General features: G+C 38.9%; 1 protein-coding gene across 1 annotated transcript; it reads right to left on the minus strand.

The window, feature by feature from the left end:
- Positions 1–1493: 1493 nt before the first annotated feature.
- On the minus strand, positions 1494–13369 carry TUBE1 (tubulin epsilon 1; the record flags this gene model as incomplete). Its single annotated transcript, XM_080342468.1, has 12 exons — positions 13330–13369; positions 13181–13254; positions 11251–11303; positions 9937–9994; positions 9241–9356; positions 8398–8519; positions 6898–7085; positions 5885–6060; positions 4996–5136; positions 3318–3458; positions 2265–2439; positions 1494–1652 (listed from the first exon to the last, which is right to left on the minus strand). The coding sequence occupies exons 1-12, from the start codon at positions 13352–13354 to the stop codon at positions 1494–1496; spliced, it is 1428 nt and encodes a 475-aa protein (XP_080198594.1). The 5' UTR covers positions 13355–13369.
- Positions 13370–20393: the final 7024 nt, after the last annotated feature.

A 20393-nucleotide genomic window follows, 5' to 3' on the forward strand; every position in this document is an offset into this window, starting at 1 on the left:
ATATTGAAATACATTATTGAGAAGTAGGTATATAACCCTAGTATTGTCAAAATGAGAACTTTTGGTAATTGTAAAAACACAGCAAGACAGCTTTGTACCCCACTATAACAAGTTCTTACCCACAAATACATGTAAGTTCACAGATGCCCCGACTGGCTTATTAGAAAAAAGATTACCCTGTAATACTTCATCTATCATTCTTGATTCTCAAATTAACATTTCTCCTATGTATCTGCAAGAGTAAAACACAAATGCTGTTTCAAACATGAGAAGTCAATTTTAAGAACAGATTGCTTTTTGCAGCAGATAATCTTCCTCTAGTGTTGTTAATATAAACAATGCACGCTTGTAAAGGAAAAAATAAGTGGACACCTGCAGATAACAGAACTGCAAAATTTCAATGAAATGACTATTTTCAGAATGTTTTCTTAAAAAAAAAAAAAAGCTTTCAAATATTGTAAAAATGTTTTATTGAATAGTCCTGGACTTATCCATTGAAAATTGTGCTTACTTATATACCCACTCCAGCTCTGCTAGAAGAACTCCACGCTTTAAGAAATCATCGCATTGATACATTCTGATTTGTAACTAGTCTTGCTGCTCTTAGACATCCAAGGCTGGCAAGCAACTGGAAATAGCTGTACATTCTATTTTGTAAAAAGTCTTACTGTAATATAAAAGTCTCTTTACCCTTGTAATTATAAATATTTTAAACTCAATTTTACTTGCATTCCTTTAAGCATATAGACTTTGTTCTTCAAACAGTCATTATAATTTCATAATAAGTACATGTTTTGCTCAGAGGTATTTTGTATTATCTCATTGTCAAGTGCAACTCAGCATTCATGAATATGAATCATTAAAATAATATGTTAATTAATACTCCAAGTATAATACTTGAAACAAAATGTGTTTTGTTGAATTTTACAATATCGCTAATTTTGATATAAACTCAGAATACTCTTATACAGTTAAGTACAACATAGAAGCAAAAATATTAAAACTATGAACATAGCTTAGAGCATTCTGAAGTGACGAGCATCCTGTCAAGTTTAAGAGACCATTTTCATCAGAGACATGCTTTCATCTTGCTTTCTTCTCTTCATAGTTGCTTGCTAAAAAACAAATCTAGCAATGGTGATCCTTCTTTGAAGGAAGGCCTGCCTTTAGTTTACCATAAACTGCAAGTCTGAGAAAAGAACTACATTTTTGGCTGCTACAACCTCTCTTTCTTCTCTTTACAGCGTACAGTATGTCAATTTACTCTACAGTTAGATGCTCTTACAGATATCCACCATAATTAGGTGCCTTCAAATCTTTCTTACAGGCTGGGCCTGTCACTTAACATGACATCTCTCAGAGAGCTGAGGAAGCCGCTGTCCCAGTCTCACTTTGGAATGACAATGTGCATTGCACTTCATTCTGGTTAACTGAAGTTGTTGGCCGCTTGAGGGATTTTTTTTGTTTGTTTGTTTAAATCAGTTCTTCCTTCTTTAAACAGCTATCTTCAGTCTTGGTGGATCTGTTCTAGGCCCATTTTTTGTGGCATCCAGTTCATTGTACTCTTGTATTAGGTCAGACAAAGATGATACAGCCTCAGCAAAACAGCTTTGCTCCATCCCGTCTATATGCAGATAATGGTGAAGGTGAGCCTATCAGAATAAAAAGTGTTACCCTTCTTTTTGGCACCTAATTCCTTTGGCTTAATAAGTATCATTTAGCCTGTGCTGAAGAGGGGAGTGCAAGCACTGTAGAAAGTACATTTAAAGACCTGTATCATGCCTTCCCTTGCTTGAATACTTGGCAACATTAGTAGAAATCCCCCATGGAATCACAGTTGATATTACTAATTTTTCAGATATCCATCTTTTTATATTCTCTCTTCTTGGGTACACCTGACTGGGTATTTGGTTTACATGGCAAGGTGGGGGGATTGGAAAGAGGCGCTGCAGGGGTGGCTTTTGCAAAAAGACACCGGGAGTTGCTCCATATTGGACAGAGACAGCACCAGCCACCTCTAAGGTGGACCTGCTGCTGGCCAAAGCTGAGTGCATCAGTGATACTGGCAGTGCCTCTGTTGATAACCTATTCAAGAATGGGTAAAAACTGCTGCATAACAGCTGTGGGAGAGAGGAGTGAGAAAAATGTGAAACAGCTCTGAAAACATCAAGGTCAATGAAGAGGGAGTGGGAGAAGGTGGAACAGATACCCACAGTGCACAGTGATGGGTGGCTATGGATGTTACAGTGATGACAGAGTTGTACCTTTTTCTTGTAGAGCTTCATAAATCTGTCTTTAAGTTCAATAAAAGTTGGTTTCACACAGGTGTTATTTGCTAAAGCCAGAAGGGAATGGGAATGGCCCACAGGAGGTACTGAACACAAACCAGTTTTCCAGCCCTCTTGATTCCAGGAGACAAAGTGTAGGGAAGGTTTCAACCTGTGATACCAAAATTCATAGTTACCTAAGGAAAGTAAATAACACAAAGCCTAATATTCCTTAGCTAACAAATAGTCTGAAAATGTTAACATTAAGGCTTTCAGGACTAAGATAGACACTTATAACTAGCATTTTGAATAAGACATTTCAGACTTCAGACTAAAACAGCGTATCTATTTTGAATTTGAACTTCAAACACTCATTTTGTTTTGTTAATGTATCATGGTTTGAAAAGTAAAGTTAGAAGCATGTTATTTCTATAAAAGGGACTGCAACCAGTCTGAGACTTAGGAGAGGGACAGATTAATACCGTGCAGAGACAATCAGTATACCCGGAGTTTAGAAGTAAAATGTTTTTGATTCTCAGAAGTTTTCCCCATGTCCCCGTCTGCCCGTATATGAAGCTTCCCTGCCTTTCCTGTTATAACTATGTAGACCAATAATGTGAAAGATAGAAAACAGTGCTAATAATAGAGAGTTGTTAAAATAGGGATGATTGCCTACCTACACAAGAGTAACCATGAAAGAAAGAGGGGTCCTGTTCAGAGAAAAACTTGGACTACAGAACCTACTCCTCCAACATGCTTACTGGCAGGAGACCTCTGGAAGGTTGCGCTTTGTGTTCTTATGCATTTTTGAGAATGGGAGGAACAGAGCACATCATCTAGTCAGCTCCCTTTATTTGGAAATCCAAGAATGCTGTGACTTATTCTAACTCACTAAGCAAAGTATTTTTGTCCTTTCTGAAATTTAGAAAAATATTTCTGAGTAAACTGATTTAGTATAGAAATGCTCCACGTGAAAAGTGGGAGTGCTCTGGACAACTGATAACAGTTTCAATAACAAGTACCATGACTAATTAGTGTGGAATTACAAACCTTTCAATATTTCTGCGAAGGTCTGAAACCTGCACATTTCCTCGAACGAGAAGTGCACAGGCAAGGTAGAGGCTGTGCTTTGGATCTGCTTGAATTAGTTGATGATCTCTGCTAAAAGCATCTGAAAACATCTGATCCAACCTGGGTGGAAAGAAAAGAGTTATCTACTCTTATTAAAGCAGGCTGCTGAAGTTCTTCAGAATGCCCACCATCAGGGCTTAAAAGTTCACAAAATCCTGAAATTAAAGGTAATTTTAACCTGGGATGATGAATGGCAGAAAAAAGGATTCAAACCTTTATATGTACATACGTTGGCACTGGAAGTTTTTAAAAACAGATCAGATCCATTTTTCCTCTCAAGCTACAACCCACTGTTGAGTCCAAAGTCAGAGAAATGGACAGATTAAGAGACCCTTATTAAGGAAATTATGAGCCAAAGGTTACAAGGTATTTAAATACGCAAAATGATTTAAATATTTGAAGTTCTGGATATATGACAATTAGAGAAGAAAATCTCATTGCTTATGAAGGATCTAGCAAGGAACACTGAAGTGCTGCTGACCCCTACAGAAATTATTTTCTGTCTGTTACACTTTACTATTTAAAAAGATCAATGAATCATGTAACTATATTGATTTTAATTAAAGAGTTAGGAAAAGACAGACTATACTTACTAGAATTTTATAATGTATGACTGCTTTAGAAGATGATACAGCAGATGATATTCTTCCTCTCTTTACCTCCTCAAGCAAATTCCACTGTACTGTGGGATATCAAAGACGGAGTCTTGAGGAGGTCTCTTTGAACCCATAACATCTAAGCTATTCTTTCCATTTGTTCCAAATTAGCTGGATATATCATCTCTACTTTTTTTTTTTTTAATCACGTCTACCACAATTTGCCTATTAAAAAATAACTAAATAAAGGAGACAAAAATACTACTCTTCCCACTTCATTCTGAAACATGAATGACTGAGCATCTGTCACCTTCCCTCCAGCACTGTGTTGTCTCCTCAGAGTACTGTTTCAAGAGATCCAACTGATCGTCACAGCTTACTATCGCAGAAAAAGGGTGGTGCTGCCCTCTTCTCCATTTTGCCTACTTCCATCACTTACCCTTAACTGCCTCTATCACTATTTGGACCTTTTGCTGACTTAAACTCAATACAACCAGTGAAATCTATTCTAATTTATTATTTCTCTGCCATTTCAATTGGATAAATCATCTTGCAAAATTTGACAAGCAACAGCTTATCGTTACAATAAGCTGTTAAATAGGCTCACTTTATCTCCAGACTGAAGTAAGACGCCATTACTTCCCAAGGAGTCTAGTTAATTCCATGTTTGTCTTTAAAGTATATTGTGAGTCAACTGCAAACTGTTACTCAAAAGAACTTGTGATGTAGGTTCTAGCTATCATGTAAGTAATACATTTTTCCAACAGAAACGTTTCCCAGCAGAGAACAAAAATACATTTCAAGTTTACTTGCTCAGCCATTACAGAGAAAAGGGAAACAAAGGATGTTCTCAAAACATGCAGGACAAATTTGAAAATGTGGCAGACTTAAAACTTTTAGAACTTCTACTTTGCTATAGAATGGAATTTAAAAAATGAAAACTATGGAAGAATCAGAAATTAAGTTTCAAATGTAAAGCTTCCATAATATTTTTTTCTTACTTTCTAGAAGGTACATTAACATCAGCCAGCGTATACAGAGGAGTCAAGCTTGAAACCAAGTAATGAAGTCGAGGAAATGGAACCAAATTCATGCTGATTTCATTAAGATCCATGTTAAGGGAACCTTCAAACCTAGCAGAGCTGAAAAATTAACCAACTATTATAAAACTGTTATAAACTAAGTAAATTATTTCTATAAGGTAAACATTCATTAAATCTATTTTTCAATTGTTCCCTGCAACGAAACAGTAAAACAACACACCATTCAAGAAACAGTTCATGTATAATTACTAAGCTTTCACGTTTGGCAGTAACAGTGCTATATCTTATTTCCTTATACTTCTCATTATAGAACAATTAATCATGAAGAATGAGGCCTTAAGTTTCCCAATTGCAGTCTTTAGCTCTGTTTTTCAGTATATGCACACAGCTGCTGAATACTAGTTTTAATAAATAGGCTATAATAAAGCATGCATGACTTAGCATTCCTGACAAGCTGTTTAAAAGAAAAGCAGGCCAATACTCCACAAGTATATTTCACTAGGAGTTTCTCACAGCTACAGACAATTTAGGAGCAACAATGGTCTGATGGTATTTATGAAATAACACAATTGACCTAGAAATGCAAACCTCACTGAGCTCCATTAAGCATTAATGGAAGAAAATATCCTTCTGCCTATAAATGTTGTCTCACTTCAGTTCTAAAACTATCATGGCTAGAGAAACACCACTGCAATTCGAATACTTCCAACATTTAGTTACTCTTAAAGGGAGGTGACTTACATCAAATGGAAAACAATACTCTTTGAATTGATGCAGGCCTGCATATCTGTAGCATACACCACCTTTAACGATATTACTTTTACAGAGGAATAACCTGTAACTTTACCTTGTCAGGTTCAGCAGCAAGTTGGCTACGATATTATTCATTGCATCAAATGGCTTCTCTTGTACAGTTTTTGTACTGCTTGCACTTGATGTTACCAAGCTGTTTTGCTTCACAGTTGACCCCAGCTTCCCAGAATTGGTCATCTGATGAATTTTATTAACTATATCAAACAGAGACTTTGAGAGAGGGAAGAAAAAAAAAGCATATAAAAAGTCTTGAGCACTGAGTTTTCAAATTCAGTACCCCAATTTTTCATTTCAATTAGTCTTCAAGAAAAAGCTTAGACCTGTTACTGATAGCTCAAAGATTATACCTTCGATATATACAAGTCCGACTTTTGACCAATTCCCATTGACTGAAGTGTTTCTAAAAGTCTGTTGCTTACACGTCACAAACATGAACACAACTTGACTCAGAAGTCTGAATTTTATTCTACTATTCAAAACCCTCATCTTCTAAAATTACATTTTAAATTCTCATCATTCCTGTGAAAGCAAAAATATATTCTCTAAATACATTTCACTTTTGTTTGTTTGTTTTTTTCTTTCCAGCAGCAAACAGCAACAGAATTGAAGTTAGATTCAAATAAGTCTAGTGGTTTGTGTGGTCAGTTGTGCCTGTGATGCAAATATCCCCAATCAGTAAAGTCAAATCTGTCAGAATTTGAGTGGTCAGCCACTTCCCTTGCAGGACTCTACTAATACTATGCACAAATTTGTTGTCAACAGAATAAAAGACTCTCAACCTCAGTAAATAGCAGCTTTTCACTGTTTACCTTGAAATAGACATGAAAAAAAAAAAATCACTCTAGACTACTTTGAAGGTGCCGAGCAACTTTTTAGTCATACACATATTAATTTCAAAGCCTGCAAGTGAGTTACGAGTTCAATTATTATTTTAAAAAATGAATTTATGCTTAAGACTTGGCACAGAAATCAATACACAGAAGGAAGAAACATTTCCTATGTACAGTCTAATAAAAAAGTTGACAGAAATAGAATATTGTTTCTTACTTCATTCTCTATTGGTAGCACACAGTCTGCATGTTCATTAAGCTCCCTCATAGCCAGAACACTATTATATGGAGAAGTAATAACATCATCTTCACCAGAGGGATAAACCGAAGTCACAAATCGATATACTTCTGGGAATTCATCCTCAAGCAAATTTAGCACAAAAGTTCCAAGACCAGATCCTGTCCCTAATTATGAATGGAGACAGAATGAGAGAAAAGATTCTCTATGTTATCACAAGCCTTAAGTCTCCTATGTTGGAAACATACAATGCTAATTCTATATATTAATGAATGTTTTCTGAAGCATTTGGCTGACAGTGGAGGCTACTCAGATGTAAATAAAGGCAGGAAGGTTGTTCCCAGAGAGGAAAATGATTAAGTGATAAAAGTATTTCCCATAGTATACCAGACAGGATGAAGTATACAATCTCAAACTTCGGCAAACCACAAAGTCCTATATCATGCAACCAACATTTTTCTGACCTAGTGTTTTTATTACTTATTTTAAAATCTTTAATTTGAATTTTGAAATAAAACATTTGCTCAAAAACACTGAGCTGCCCCAAACAATTACTTTCCTTTGGGGGTTTTAGAAATTTTTCTTCTCTAGTGAAAACACAATAACCCCTTTCCCTCAGCGCACACACTTTTTTCCTCATTAGCACTAAGCACATAGCACCGACTTCAAATCACAGAACTGAACTGTGTTTTTTCTGTCTCGGGCAGCTAACACTCTCAGCAGCAGACAATTTCATCTGTAAACAAGACAGCAATTTTTGGCAACAACAGAAATTTGCAGGGTCTCTCAAATTAAGCAAATGGTCACAAAAAAAGGCCCTTGAGAAAAATCCTACTTCATATTTAGAGCTATTTTCTGTGTCTTTTTCAACATCATAATGAGTTATAATAGATGCCCCACCCAATGTTTCTGAGGGAGAAAGGCTTAGTGGCAAATACAGTAACGACAAAACTGTCACTGCAACGGATTCTCCCTTCTGGTTTATTAAGAAAGTAGCCAGACCAGACTCAAGAGAATTATATGGAAGGAATACAGAAAAAACCAAGTTTTTCTAAAGTTAAGCAACACTAGAAGTCTCTTTCAAAGCCTTTTGGACAACTCTATACCCACTATTAAAAATAACTTAATTACAACAATTATGTCTGTTCTGAAGCGACTGTCCCTCCTTCTGATCAGTAATACCTCAGTGTTTCCTTGTGTTTGGTGCCCATCTTGATCCACCCACTGCCTCATATCTAAAATTTTAGCTGTATTTTTGTTCTGGGTAGCACTTACCTTAGCTCATTATTAGGGCTCCTCAATGTTCTAACAAAACAAATAATAAATAAATACAGGTCCATTTAACAGGACTGTGTTAATTTTTTTTATTCTGTATTCTGATGATGTTGATTATTAGATTGATCATCTTTTCAAGATCCAAGTTATTATTTTTCACCTGTGGCTGCTGAAATCATACTAACCATTAAAAAAATTACTTACCACCTCCCATAGAATGAATTATAAAAAAACACTGTAGACAGTCACAATGTTCTGCAGTTTTCCTCAGCTTTTCCACAATGTTTTCTCGGTACTGAGAGCCATATAGCTTATGACCTACAGCCCTGAAGATATGAAAAGTACTTTAAAAAAAAAAAATCCAACAATCAGTCTTTCAATTTTTTATTTTACCTCATCCTATTTGACATTTTTCGAGTTCAGAGTCCAGAGCTGGGTGAAACACCTAATTTGTACGAGTTGCTAAGCTGTGACTACATCATGTGAATATAGTGGTCAGGATATAGTTCTAATTTTGAGGATGCAAGCGGCACTAAGGTCACAGCTTTGGAGCGTGCACTGTTACCGTGTACTGACAAGGAAATAAGCTCCCACACCGGATGATCAAATTGCAATTATGAAATGAGAGTGAATGTAGTTTATATGCACAAAGCCAGACTCTGTGGTCCTTAGAAATCAGAAGTGCATTTGTTCATATATCTCATTTCCACACTAGTTACACAGTCTCAAACTAGATTATGGCTTTGACTGAGCAATGGAAGCAGCTCAATACCAAAGAAACAAAAACAAAAAGCATGTTCTTTTGAAAAAAGGAAATTTTAAAAAAAGAGGAATAAAATATAGATAAAATGATATATCAGCAGAATCTTCCTTCTGTAAAAGGCTTTTCAAAGTCCTCCTCAAGGCAACAGTGACTCCAAAGTTTACTAGTAATATGCTGAAGCTCCCCAGGTGCAGTAGAACGAGCCAGAAAGCTACTGTTATAATTTCCCTTTTCAAATGCCTTCTAATTAACTGCTAAGAAATGCTTTCTGAAGAGGTTCTCACCAGTTGTTTCCTGAACCAGAAACATCTGTGATAAGCTGCTTGCTATCAAACACATCCCTCAATGGTCCCTGAAGAATTTCATTTACCACACCCTCCTCCATGTCAATCAACAGTGCCTTTGAGAAAGAATAAAAATTCAGTCAGTAAGCAAACAACTCTTCAAAGTAATAACACAAAAAATATAAAAATATTTACAATATAAAAGGTATGTTGTTTCTACTGAGCTCCAGAGAAACCTTTTTTCAGTCGTTAACTAGAAGACCAACTGGATTCACCTTGGCTGATTTGCCAGAAGTCATTCAACAGGACATCTTTTCAGATAATGCAATTTAAAAAAAAATATTATATTTTGCCTAAGTACTTAGGAATAAATACATTAAAGCATTTTTATGCTTCAAGTTTTCTTGCTTGTTAATCACTTTAGGTGATTCAAATAAATGTATTCCTTAGGAAATTAATATAAAACCTTGGTTGGTAATGTCTGAAATCAATTTATTAAAATTATAATTTAAATTACTCAACAAGACTGGCAGTGAACTGCACTACTCCGCTGAACTATGAAAGTTACTACTAGAAATGTTACTATTTAAAGTAGTATTTAAAAACATATGGAATTATAAGGACCTTATGAAAATTCCTACACAGTTGGACACAAATTTGCAATGTAAAATGAATGACCTTTATAGACTGCCTTACTCGTGCTTTTAAAGAGCAGATTTTTCCTTTGTAAATATCAGGACTATCACCACCACTTCTGAAAAAAAAAAAATAAAAAAAAAAAAATCAAGCTCAGAATCATAATAGAAAATAAGGCAATATATATTACAATAAGATTCCCTACTTAATCTTTTGTGTTCAGAGGACTCTTGCAATACAAACAAATGGAAACACCCTGAACATGCAGCTAAGAAAGATCTCATAATGCTCTAATATAATACAATTACAGGACCCGATCTCAATGAGAAATGTCCTAAGCAGTACTTCAGAAGCTGAAAAGGTAAGCACTGAAAGTTTACTCTCAGATACAGCCTCTGCTCTGTAGCAATTCTACAGGCATTCTAACAGAATAACCCACCTGGATTAATTATTTTGAACAGTGGTATGGTATCACATAGAAGACCAAAGTTTGTCAATTTTCTGACCCAGGGTTTTATGCTTTCACCAACCTGAGAGATAAACTAATTATTTCTCATTAAACTAAAAAAAACCCCACAACAATAACAAAAGACCAAAACCTCACACCCTGAGCAAGAGTTTGAAGCGACTCTCCCTAATTAAATGATGGTTCAAGCCTACAATTAAAAGTGGAAATTGTTTCCAAAGGAAAATGAACAGCTCCAAGAAAAGATGAAATTTTAATGATCATTCTTCTGTTTCACAGGTAGGTAAATCTTCCTGGAAATTTCTACAGTATTCGCTATGTTAAGTCCCTCCTCTTTACAGAGAGAAAACAGATGTTTCTATCACAGCCAACCTGTCCATTATAAATTTGGCGGTTTCACAACTGTTTTATTCTTGCAAACTGCAAGAATTTTTGGAACTGGACAGACAAGAGATGACTGAATGGTCTTAACAGCATTAATAAATCATAGCCACCATTCTTCATGTAATAAACCAGTCAGATAAAAGGGATTTAAAAACTGGCATGACCTTTTCTGACTATCTTATGTACAATTCCTCTTACAACTCTTCAATAAATGCTGTTAAGCTGGTATTCAGAGGGCTTGCGGCCTGATCATGATTCACAACAGCAAAAACTATCAGAACCTGACTGTCCTCTTTTGGGACAGAAGGAAAGGAAAACAAATCCAACATCAACAGCTTTAACTACTAAGTAAGTATAGTTAAAATGCAAAGGTAGAGACAGTGTTATGAGGAGAATAAAAAAAAGCAAAACCTTTTTCTAGCACAAACTAAATACGACCTGAAATAAAGAAAACTGTAACTTAAGATACTAGAATTGTTGATCTACTGTGTTAAACTCCTGAGCTGCTTGATAAGAAGACTTACCTTGTATCTACATTCCTAAAGAAACTGCTTAATGCCTCATCATAAATTCCTTTCTAAAAGGAAACAACATGACATTAGATGATGTGCAACATAAGAAATTCTCAGCGCTTTTTCATAGAATAACTTAAGTTGGAAGGGACCTCTGAAGGCCACCTGTCAAACCTCCCACTCAAAACAGAGTGACCTTCTTGTTGACTCCAACTAGCTCTAGTGAGCACTAAAAAGAACATTTCATTGAAGCATCAGCTTGATATTAAAAACTGACAGGAGAATGTAACTAGGTAATTAATTTTTCAGCACAAGATTAAACAACTAGTCTTTCTTCACTTATAAAGATTCAGGATTTTACTGAAGATCCCAATTCAATTATTAAATCAAATAGCTACTGTTCGGGTGACTCAGCTCATTACTGATAGAACACCGGGACAGCTCCATGCCAATGGCACTTATGCCCATGAAGTTCTGTGGAAAGGAGACCACATCACACTGTATCAGTGATTCTTAAACTCCCTGCTGAGGGGCCGCATTGGAATTACTTACCCCACCATAAAGCTAGAGACCTGACAAGTGTAAATACTTTAATATCATTATTTTTACAGACTGCTTAACATACTCCCATGGACCTGATGAAGCAGAATTTGGAAGTCACTGTTTGCTACAACACTAAAACCAAGAGACTCTCCACATGCATGTGAATATCATCCACTGCCTTTTTACAGCTGCTCCAACAGAAAGCATTGAGAAGGGCTGCTCATTATTATCTGTTCACATACAGTGTTCACCAGGAAATAGCACCTTTACAGTCATGGCAAGAAGAGCACATTTCTGTTCAGGGTACTTGGCACAATCCTCTGCCCTCTTTATGCTGCTGTTTTGGTCAGCACAGCTGTACAGTAAGGCACTAACATGGAGAAGGGTGGGCTTCGATGGGCTGCTGGTGTGATCTGCTGCCAGTGGCAAAGAACCTGCATTGACTCACCCTGATAACGTCTGCCATTAAGGAGATACCCTGGGCTTTTCAAAGTGGAAAGGCTTGAGAAACTTGATCTGAATTAGAATCGTAGAATCATTTCATTTGGAAGAGACACTAAGGATCATTGAATCCAACCATAACTTAACCTAACTCTAGCACTAAACCATGTCCCTAAGAACCTCATCTAAACGCTTTTTAAACACTCTTGGGGATGGTGATGCACACACTTCTCTGGGTGGCTTGTTCCAATGCCTGACAACCCTTTCTGTGAAGAACTATTTCCTAATATTCAATCTAAACCTTCTCTGGTGCAACTTGAGGCCATTTCCTCTTGTTCTATCACTTGCTACTTGGGAGATGAGACCAACACTCTCCATGCTAGAACCTCCTTTCAGGTAGTTGTAAAGAGTGATCAGGTCTCCCCTCAGCCTCCTTTTCTTCAGGCAAAACAGCCCCAGCTCCCTCAGCTGCTCCTCAGCAGACTTGTGCTCCAGGCACCCTCCTCTGCACTCTCTCTAGTATTTCAATGTCCTTCTTATGATGAAGGGCCCAAAACTGAACACAGGATTCAAGGTGTGGCCTCACCAGTGCCAAGTACAGTGGCATGATCACTTATTTAGTCCTGCTGGCCACGCTATTACTGATACAAGTCAGGACGCTATTGGCCTTTTTGACCACCTGGGCACACTGCTGGCTCATGTCCAGCCGGCTGTCGATCAACACCCCAATTACAGACGTTTTGTTAAACAGGATAAAAACCTGGGGACAGTTTAGTTGGTAACGGAGCAGCTTTACAAGTACAGTACTTTGCAGCCGCAGGAAAGAACACGGAACGCAGCGAGGGCCCCCGCGGCCTCCCCACGCCGAGCGCGGAAGGCGGCTCGGCCCAACGGCCACTCCGCTCCCCTCAGGCCAGCGGCGGCCAGAGGCGAGGCCGGGGAGAAGCGGTGCCGTTACCTTGTTGACGGCGGCATGCTCCCGCAGCGCCAGGTCCCAGAAGCGGCAGCCCACCTGGTTCCCGCACTGGCCCACTGCAAAGGGGAGAGACACGGGTCAGGGCTGGGGAAGGGGCGCAGGGGAGGGCTCTGGGCGCCACGACCCCTTACCCTGCACCACCACCGACTGGGTCATGGCCAGACAGCTGCCCGCCACCTCCTCTTTCGAACTCGGCACCCGGAAGCCACGCCCCCTTAGCGGCCGCGGCGGAGGGAAAGGCTCTTCCAACGGCGCCAACTCCTCCGCCCCGCCTTCCTCCAGCGGTGGAACATCCCACCCGTTGGTTTAAGCTGCTCGCCGCCTTCCCGTCGCGAGTGGGACGTTCCATTGGGCAGGCAGGGGGGGGAGCTGTGCCTCGCCTGCAGCCTGAGGCAGCCGTCCAACGGCCGCCAGTCCAAGGCAGCGGCGTTGGGGTGTTGGTTCTGATGGTCGCGACTGTGCCTAAAAGATTCGGGGTTTGGTATAAGAATAAGTATGCGCTGGAGAGCAGCTGAGGGAGCAGCAAGCTGTCCTTTCGCCTGTCTGGCAGTATGGCAATGGGTGGTGAGGTATTCAGGTGTAGCCTTGAGGGTGAACGTCTCAGGGGCTACAGGGTCTCTGCTAAAGCCCAAGTACTGAAGACACGGCAGAGACCTAAAATGAAGTCTGTCTATGGGAGAGCAGAAGAATCGACACACAATCCAGTTTATTACCTCCTATGGCTAAAAATGTGTGATATGTTTTATTTTCCCCAAATACATTATTCAGAGTGATGGTGTGAAATGTGCCAAATGATATGAAAATACAAACTAAAAATGAAATGAAAAAAATGGTCATATGGAAATGCTGTAATAAGGTACCCTCCCGTCAGTCTTGTAACTTAAGTTTTTTGTTAAGCTCTGTTTTGTATTTCTTTTGCAAATAATTGTTCACAGTGCAATTGGGAGCTGCTTCAGCTTATGTGTCGAACATAGCAACTTCAGGACTAGAAAGGAGAGATGAGAAACACAGAGATGCTATTGTCTCAGCATGGTGAGTGGCTCACAGCATAGCTATGCTGCAAAATGATGTAAAGGATGTGTGATATGCAAAGCAGTCACTCAGAGAGCTCTCGTGACACATGGCACTTCTGCTTCTTGTGGGAGAACAAAAGTGCTTCTATGTAATCCAGTTCGTTAGGTTTTATGGCTGAAACTATCCAAGAAAATATGCTTTTTCCAGATATTTTGTTTGTGGTGCTGGTGTGTGCATTGAGTTTGTGTAGCAAGGTCTTGGTAACAGGGGAGGTACAGAGGTGGCTTCTGTGAGATGGTGCTAGAAGCTTCCCCCATATCCAATAGAGCCAATGCCAGCTGACTCGAAGACGGACCCACTGCTGGCCAAACCTGAGTCCATCAGTAATGGTGGTAGTGCCTCTGTGATAATGTACTTAAGAACGGGAAGAAAAACTGGTGCAACATCAATTGCAGCTGGACAGAGGAGTGAGAATATGTGAAAGAAACAGCTCTGCAGACACCAAGGTCATTGAAGGAGGAGCGTAAGGAAGGAAGTGGTCCAGGCAGACCATAGTGAGGCTGGCTGTACCCTTGCAGCCCATGGACATCCACATGGAGCAGATACCTGCTTGCAGCCCATGGATGATCCCACGTCAGGGCAGATGGATGCCCCAAGGAGGCTGTGAGCCCGTGGAGAGCCCATGCTGGAGCAGGCTTCTGGCAGAACTTCTGGACCCATGGTGAGAGGAGCCCAAGCTGGAGCAGGTTTGCTGGCAGGACTTGTGACCCATGAGGGACCCATGCTGGAGCAGTCTGTTCCTGAAGGACTGTACACTGTGGAAGTGACCCACACTGGAGCAGTTAGTGAAGAACTGCAGCCTGTTGGAAGGACTCACGTTGGAGAAGCTCATGGAGAGCTGTCTCCTATGGGAGTGACCCCAGGCTGGAGCAGGGGCAAAGTGTGAGGAGTCCTCCCCTGAGGAGGAAGGAATGGCAGAGATAATGTGTGATGAACTAACCACAACCCCTGTTCCCTGTCCCTCTGTGCTGCTGATAGGGGGGAGGTGGAGAAATTGGGAGTTAATTTGAGCCAAGGAAGAAGAGAGGGCTGAGGGAAAGGTGTTTTAAGATTTGGTTTTATTTCTCATTATCCTACTCTGATTTTGATTGATAATAAATTAAATTAATTTCCCCAAGTCAAGTCTCTTTTGCCCATGACAGTAATTGGTGGGTGATCTATTCTTGTCCTTATCTTGACTCACAAGACTTTCATTGTGTTTTCTCTCCCCTGTCCAGCTGAGAAGGGGAGTAATAGAGCAGCTCTGGTGGGCACCTGGCATCCAGCCAGAGTCAACCCACCACAGTGTGCAAACAATATTTGCTAAATGAATTTCTTAATAGAAATGTGAAGTGTATCTTAATCCTTTATTTGCTCTGGAGAAACCATGGTGCTGACTCCTGGGCATGACATAGGTTCCAGCAGAGATGCCTTGTACATTCCTAATAAAGTTATGCCAAATGACTGTCTTAAAAAACTTCCCTGGGAAGGTTAACTATGTATTGCAGAAAATATAATAACAGCAATGCATTATATAAAAGAAATACATCTCAAGACTAATTTTTAAAATCTTAATTGAAAGAGAAGAGTCCATGTACTGAAAATTTGTTTTGTTCCAAAGAAAAATTAATAAGTGGCCCAAGCTTTCTCAAGCTCCATGTTTGAAGTTGCAAAAGGCCAATGGCTTCAGTGTTACAGGCAGGTGGAAAGTTTAGCATGAACAGAGTAATACTGCCTCAAACACTTCTTTTATAAATTAATCACTGGTGTAAAACTACATCAATATTAATCAGGAAAGCAGACAGTAAATTCTCACCTCTCTCCAGACAGATTAGATGTAACCTGTAGCTTGATTTTGTTTCCTCTGCTTACCTGAACTGGTCCAAACATGTAGGCTGTGGTGTGTTCTGGCTGCTGGATGTGAAACTGTTATATACTTCTTGCCTACTGTCATGTCCTTAAAGTTTCCCTTCACATCTTTTTGGCCTTACTTAGGCTAAAAGCAGTACAACATTGCTTGTAAGCATTCTAAAGCTTGATTTAAAGTCTACAGAAGTCTCCTAATATTACTGTATCTGACTAGCTTTCTTGTTTAAGTTAGCTATACTTTCTACTTGTACTTTCAATTAGCTGTAGTTTTTGTGCTCTACATCCCATTAAGATTGAAGTTAATGGGATTTGCTCCATTGAACATGAGATTGCAACAAGAAATCCTGTGCTTTGGCTTCCAATATGCCATTAAGGGTTCAGTGATGGCAAATGTAAAGTGATTATTCTCACTGAGCTGGGAAACACTGTGAATCAGAGATGCAACTGTGATTCATATTCATATGGGAATGTTTTTTAGCTTCCAAAGGAGGTCCAAAGGCAGGAAGTGGAAGCGTAATAACCGGTTTGGCTTGATGAATGTGCTCAGAGCTTTAGTGAAACAGGCAGCTCAACTATGAAAGAAATAATCACACACTGACTTTATGTTTCATTTGTAGATGAAACTGTACTTCATTTGCCATAACGTAAATGCATGAATCTAGTCGGGTCCCCTCAGAGACTTTTTGCCTATGTTAATCATTTAATCAGTCTTACACTACTATGTGTTTCTTACCCTTATTTTCTCAGTGACTTGATGTTGTTGATGCTATACAGTGAAAGAATTCCACAGCTTTGGAACACTAATTGAATAATTGAATTGTAGGAATAACTTAGTATGTTGTTGAAAGGAAATGAGTTGACATGGACCACTGTGAATCTGTGAATAACTCTTAAATCCCAACCACAACAAAAGCCAACTTAAATGCATGTGTTACGCTTTCAGCATCTTTTTAATGACAGCCATTTGACTATTTAGGCCACATGCTGCTATAGGAAGAATATGCTGGAATTTGAGCTAATGTTAGTCTTTGATTTATATCATGGCTTAATTCACATACGATTTTTTTTTTTCCTTAGAATGGCTGACTCTTGAGGAATTACTGTCAGACCTGTAATGCTACATCTTTCATTTTTCATTCAGGCTGTTGTCCATAATCTTGAACCTTGAGGGGAAGGAAAGGTTGGTAAGAACCTTTAACTATGGGAGATCTCTACAGATTTTCAGAATTTAGAGAAAGAAGGGCCAGAAATTCTAATTAGAATCTCTATTTTGAAGCAATTTGTTGAGTATTTAAACTTGAAATTGGTTTCTTTCTTATATAGCCATGCAAATGTCAAGTTTCAGAGTATTCCGTGATATAATAACAGCATAGCTGTAGCCCTGAATTAGATAATGGCTCTAACGGTACTTACCAAAACTTTGAAGGTGGCAGAGGAAATGTATAATCTCCTTAGGATCAGCACTCATTTTTTGTCAGCTTTATGCAGAATTGTCATTTTTTTGTCAGCTTTCTGCAGAATTGAGGTAGTTATATTAATATTGAAAATGCAAATGGACAATCTGACAATGTACCTCAGAATCTGGAGTTTTTTTCCCAAATCTTTGTAGATGAAGAGTTTTGTACTTTGGAGCTGTAAGTTTTAAGATAGATACAGAAGACAAATTGAATTCTAGGAAGATTTCTGCTTAGGCAATTGCCTTCTCTTAAGCACCAGAAGCTTTGAAATAAATGCAGAGGTGTGTGTAATGTAACGCATCACATACAGACTTTCTTTGGTGCATATGTAATGGTAATTTCAAGGTCCATGTGGATGTTTGGGGCAGGGAAATTTGCATTATTCTACTCTCTCTCAAGTCATCAAGTATCCTATGATTTATAATATTTTTCTTTGGAAACGCTGTTCTGCAGAGGGAAAATCTACATCTCTGAGGCCTAGAAAGGGAAATTGAGGAAGATATCGTGCATTTGTTTAGTCGATGATATAGTAAAGAGAAGTAAATTGAATGGTAGCAGTTTATATATTTTCATGTGTTTTTTATTCACATACTATTTTACTGTGTTTTTAGTTTTCCATATAAAAAGTATGCAAAGGACTGGTTAATCAGAAAAGTCATTCTTAAATGTAAATCCACTGAATAAACCCAAATCTCATTGCAGCTAATATATCTAAGAAAAATATTATTTATTCACAGAGCTTGGATGTGGCTATGAGAAAATATACTTTAGTTTGAAGTAGGTGTAAGATGGAAAAATGTTCTGAATATGTGTATACTAGTTAAAATACAGTGCTCCACTTAATACCAGAATTTGCTAAACTGTGATGCTCTTAGAGGGCACAAGCATATGCTATTCCTGGCTATCTCTGCTTAGCAGCTGCAGACAACCTGGAAAGGAATTTCAGTAATCTTTATAATGAACCTATCTAAGCAGAGAATCTGCTCTTCTTTCCTCTCCAGAAATAGGGTCCTGGAGACCAGGGCCTGAGGAAGCTTAGCTCAGGTTATGGTCTCATGGGACTGATTGAGCCAACCTAACAACTCACTGCCACTAGAAGGAGAGAGACTTCATTCTTCCTTTTTTATCCCTGCTCCCAACTGCACAGTGCTGACACCATGGCCTCTGGTACCCACCCACTGGGAACCCAGCTCACTCATCAACCCCAAATAATAAAAAGTTCCCAAACCAAAAGCCCTAAATGTTTTCTGTTCAGAGTCTGGGTAGTAGGTGGGAGCAGGAAGGAGCTGCGCAGGTGTACTGGTTTTAGTATCTGAGAGAAAGACGGTGTTTGAAGGTAACTGGGTTTGGGGACCCATGATGTGCTTGGTTTGGGGAGACTGCAGAGCGATAGGTGCTCATACTGATTGCTTCTCAACTATGAACAGTGGGCTAGGGAGTTATGAAAAGAGTGGGCTACATACCACTCCCAGAAGTAGGGGGCTTCCCTCTGCTATTGGGAAGGGAATCAGTCTTGGGAGTGTATTGCCCAAGAGTTGCAGGGAACAGAATGGAAGACATGTCCAGGAGAAGGCAGTTAAAACAGGCAGGGGGCTGAAAGCATGAGCAGAGCTGACAAGGCTAGTGGAAGGGTAAGCAGTGACTGCTGGAGCCACACTATCTTCTCTCGTCCACTCACCACCCAACACTGAACTCCAGAGAGAAGTTGAGAGGCAGCGATGTGGTCCCAGCTGCCAGAAAGTCCCTGTACCTGTCTGTCTACAGCTTGCAATACTTTACCTAGAATGAGCCAAGATGACTTCAATCTGTCAGAACTTCCTATTGAGAGTGTAGTAGGGAAGCTACTGATAAGTGCTGACACATGGATCTTATTCTGGTGATTGCTCTAGCTGTCCATAGATTCAAGATCTTTGGATTCCAGTTGTCACTTGTGTGTTTTCCAGATGAGCTCCTATTTATTTTTAGTCTGGAGGTTGTTGCATATTGATTCCAACAATAATTTTTCCAGCAATCATAAAACTTTCTGTCAACGGTAGTTTATTCTTTAATGAAAAGGAAGCTAAATGTCTTGGATGCCTTGTAGGTTATCACTGAAGAGACTAAGTTTTGCAAGTGACTTGTGTCTGATGCTCAAGCCCACTGTGAGCAAAAGCCTAGAATTAATTTACATCTACCTTCTATGGTTTTAACATAGCTCAGATTTGCAGCCCTTCGCCTTCTGTTTACATCTTCCTATTTCACCTCCAGTTCTTCCACAGCACTGTATCTTCTGGAATATATTCCACAGGAACATGTTCCTAGTTTAAGAATTACTGCTGTAAACTGAAGTCCTGCAGCAGTCTCACAAGGAAGTGATGATTTGATGTGATAAGGGATTTGCCTGAACCTGTGACTATGATTGTCTTTTCTATGCTTTGTGCTTGCTTGTGTTATATTATTGCAAATGAGATTATAATCAGATTGTGGATTCAGTGCTGTGTTTGTGTATAAGTGCATTTAAAAATTCAGAGAAAAAATCTGAAATTTTGAATTTTCTCTTTTCCCTTCCTTCCTATGTAAGGCAAGCATTGCTCTAAAATTACCTAGTTTAGGTAAATGAAGTGTCTGTCTTAAAATATGTACATCCTATCTTCATGTTGTGCTAGAATATATCCATGAAGTCTAGAAGTGGAATAAAAATTTTAGTTTTTCATTGTTTGTAAGCTTACATAACTGTTATGCTCTCTGCCCCCCATTTTAATTGAGGAATCTATAAATCAGTTGAATGAAAAATTAAAAAATATATATATATATATTTGAATACACTTATTTGTGAT

The sequence above is a fragment of the Nesoenas mayeri genome (genome assembly GCF_963082525.1).
Source record: "Nesoenas mayeri genome assembly, chromosome: 3".
Taxonomy (NCBI): Eukaryota; Metazoa; Chordata; class Aves; order Columbiformes; family Columbidae; genus Nesoenas; species Nesoenas mayeri.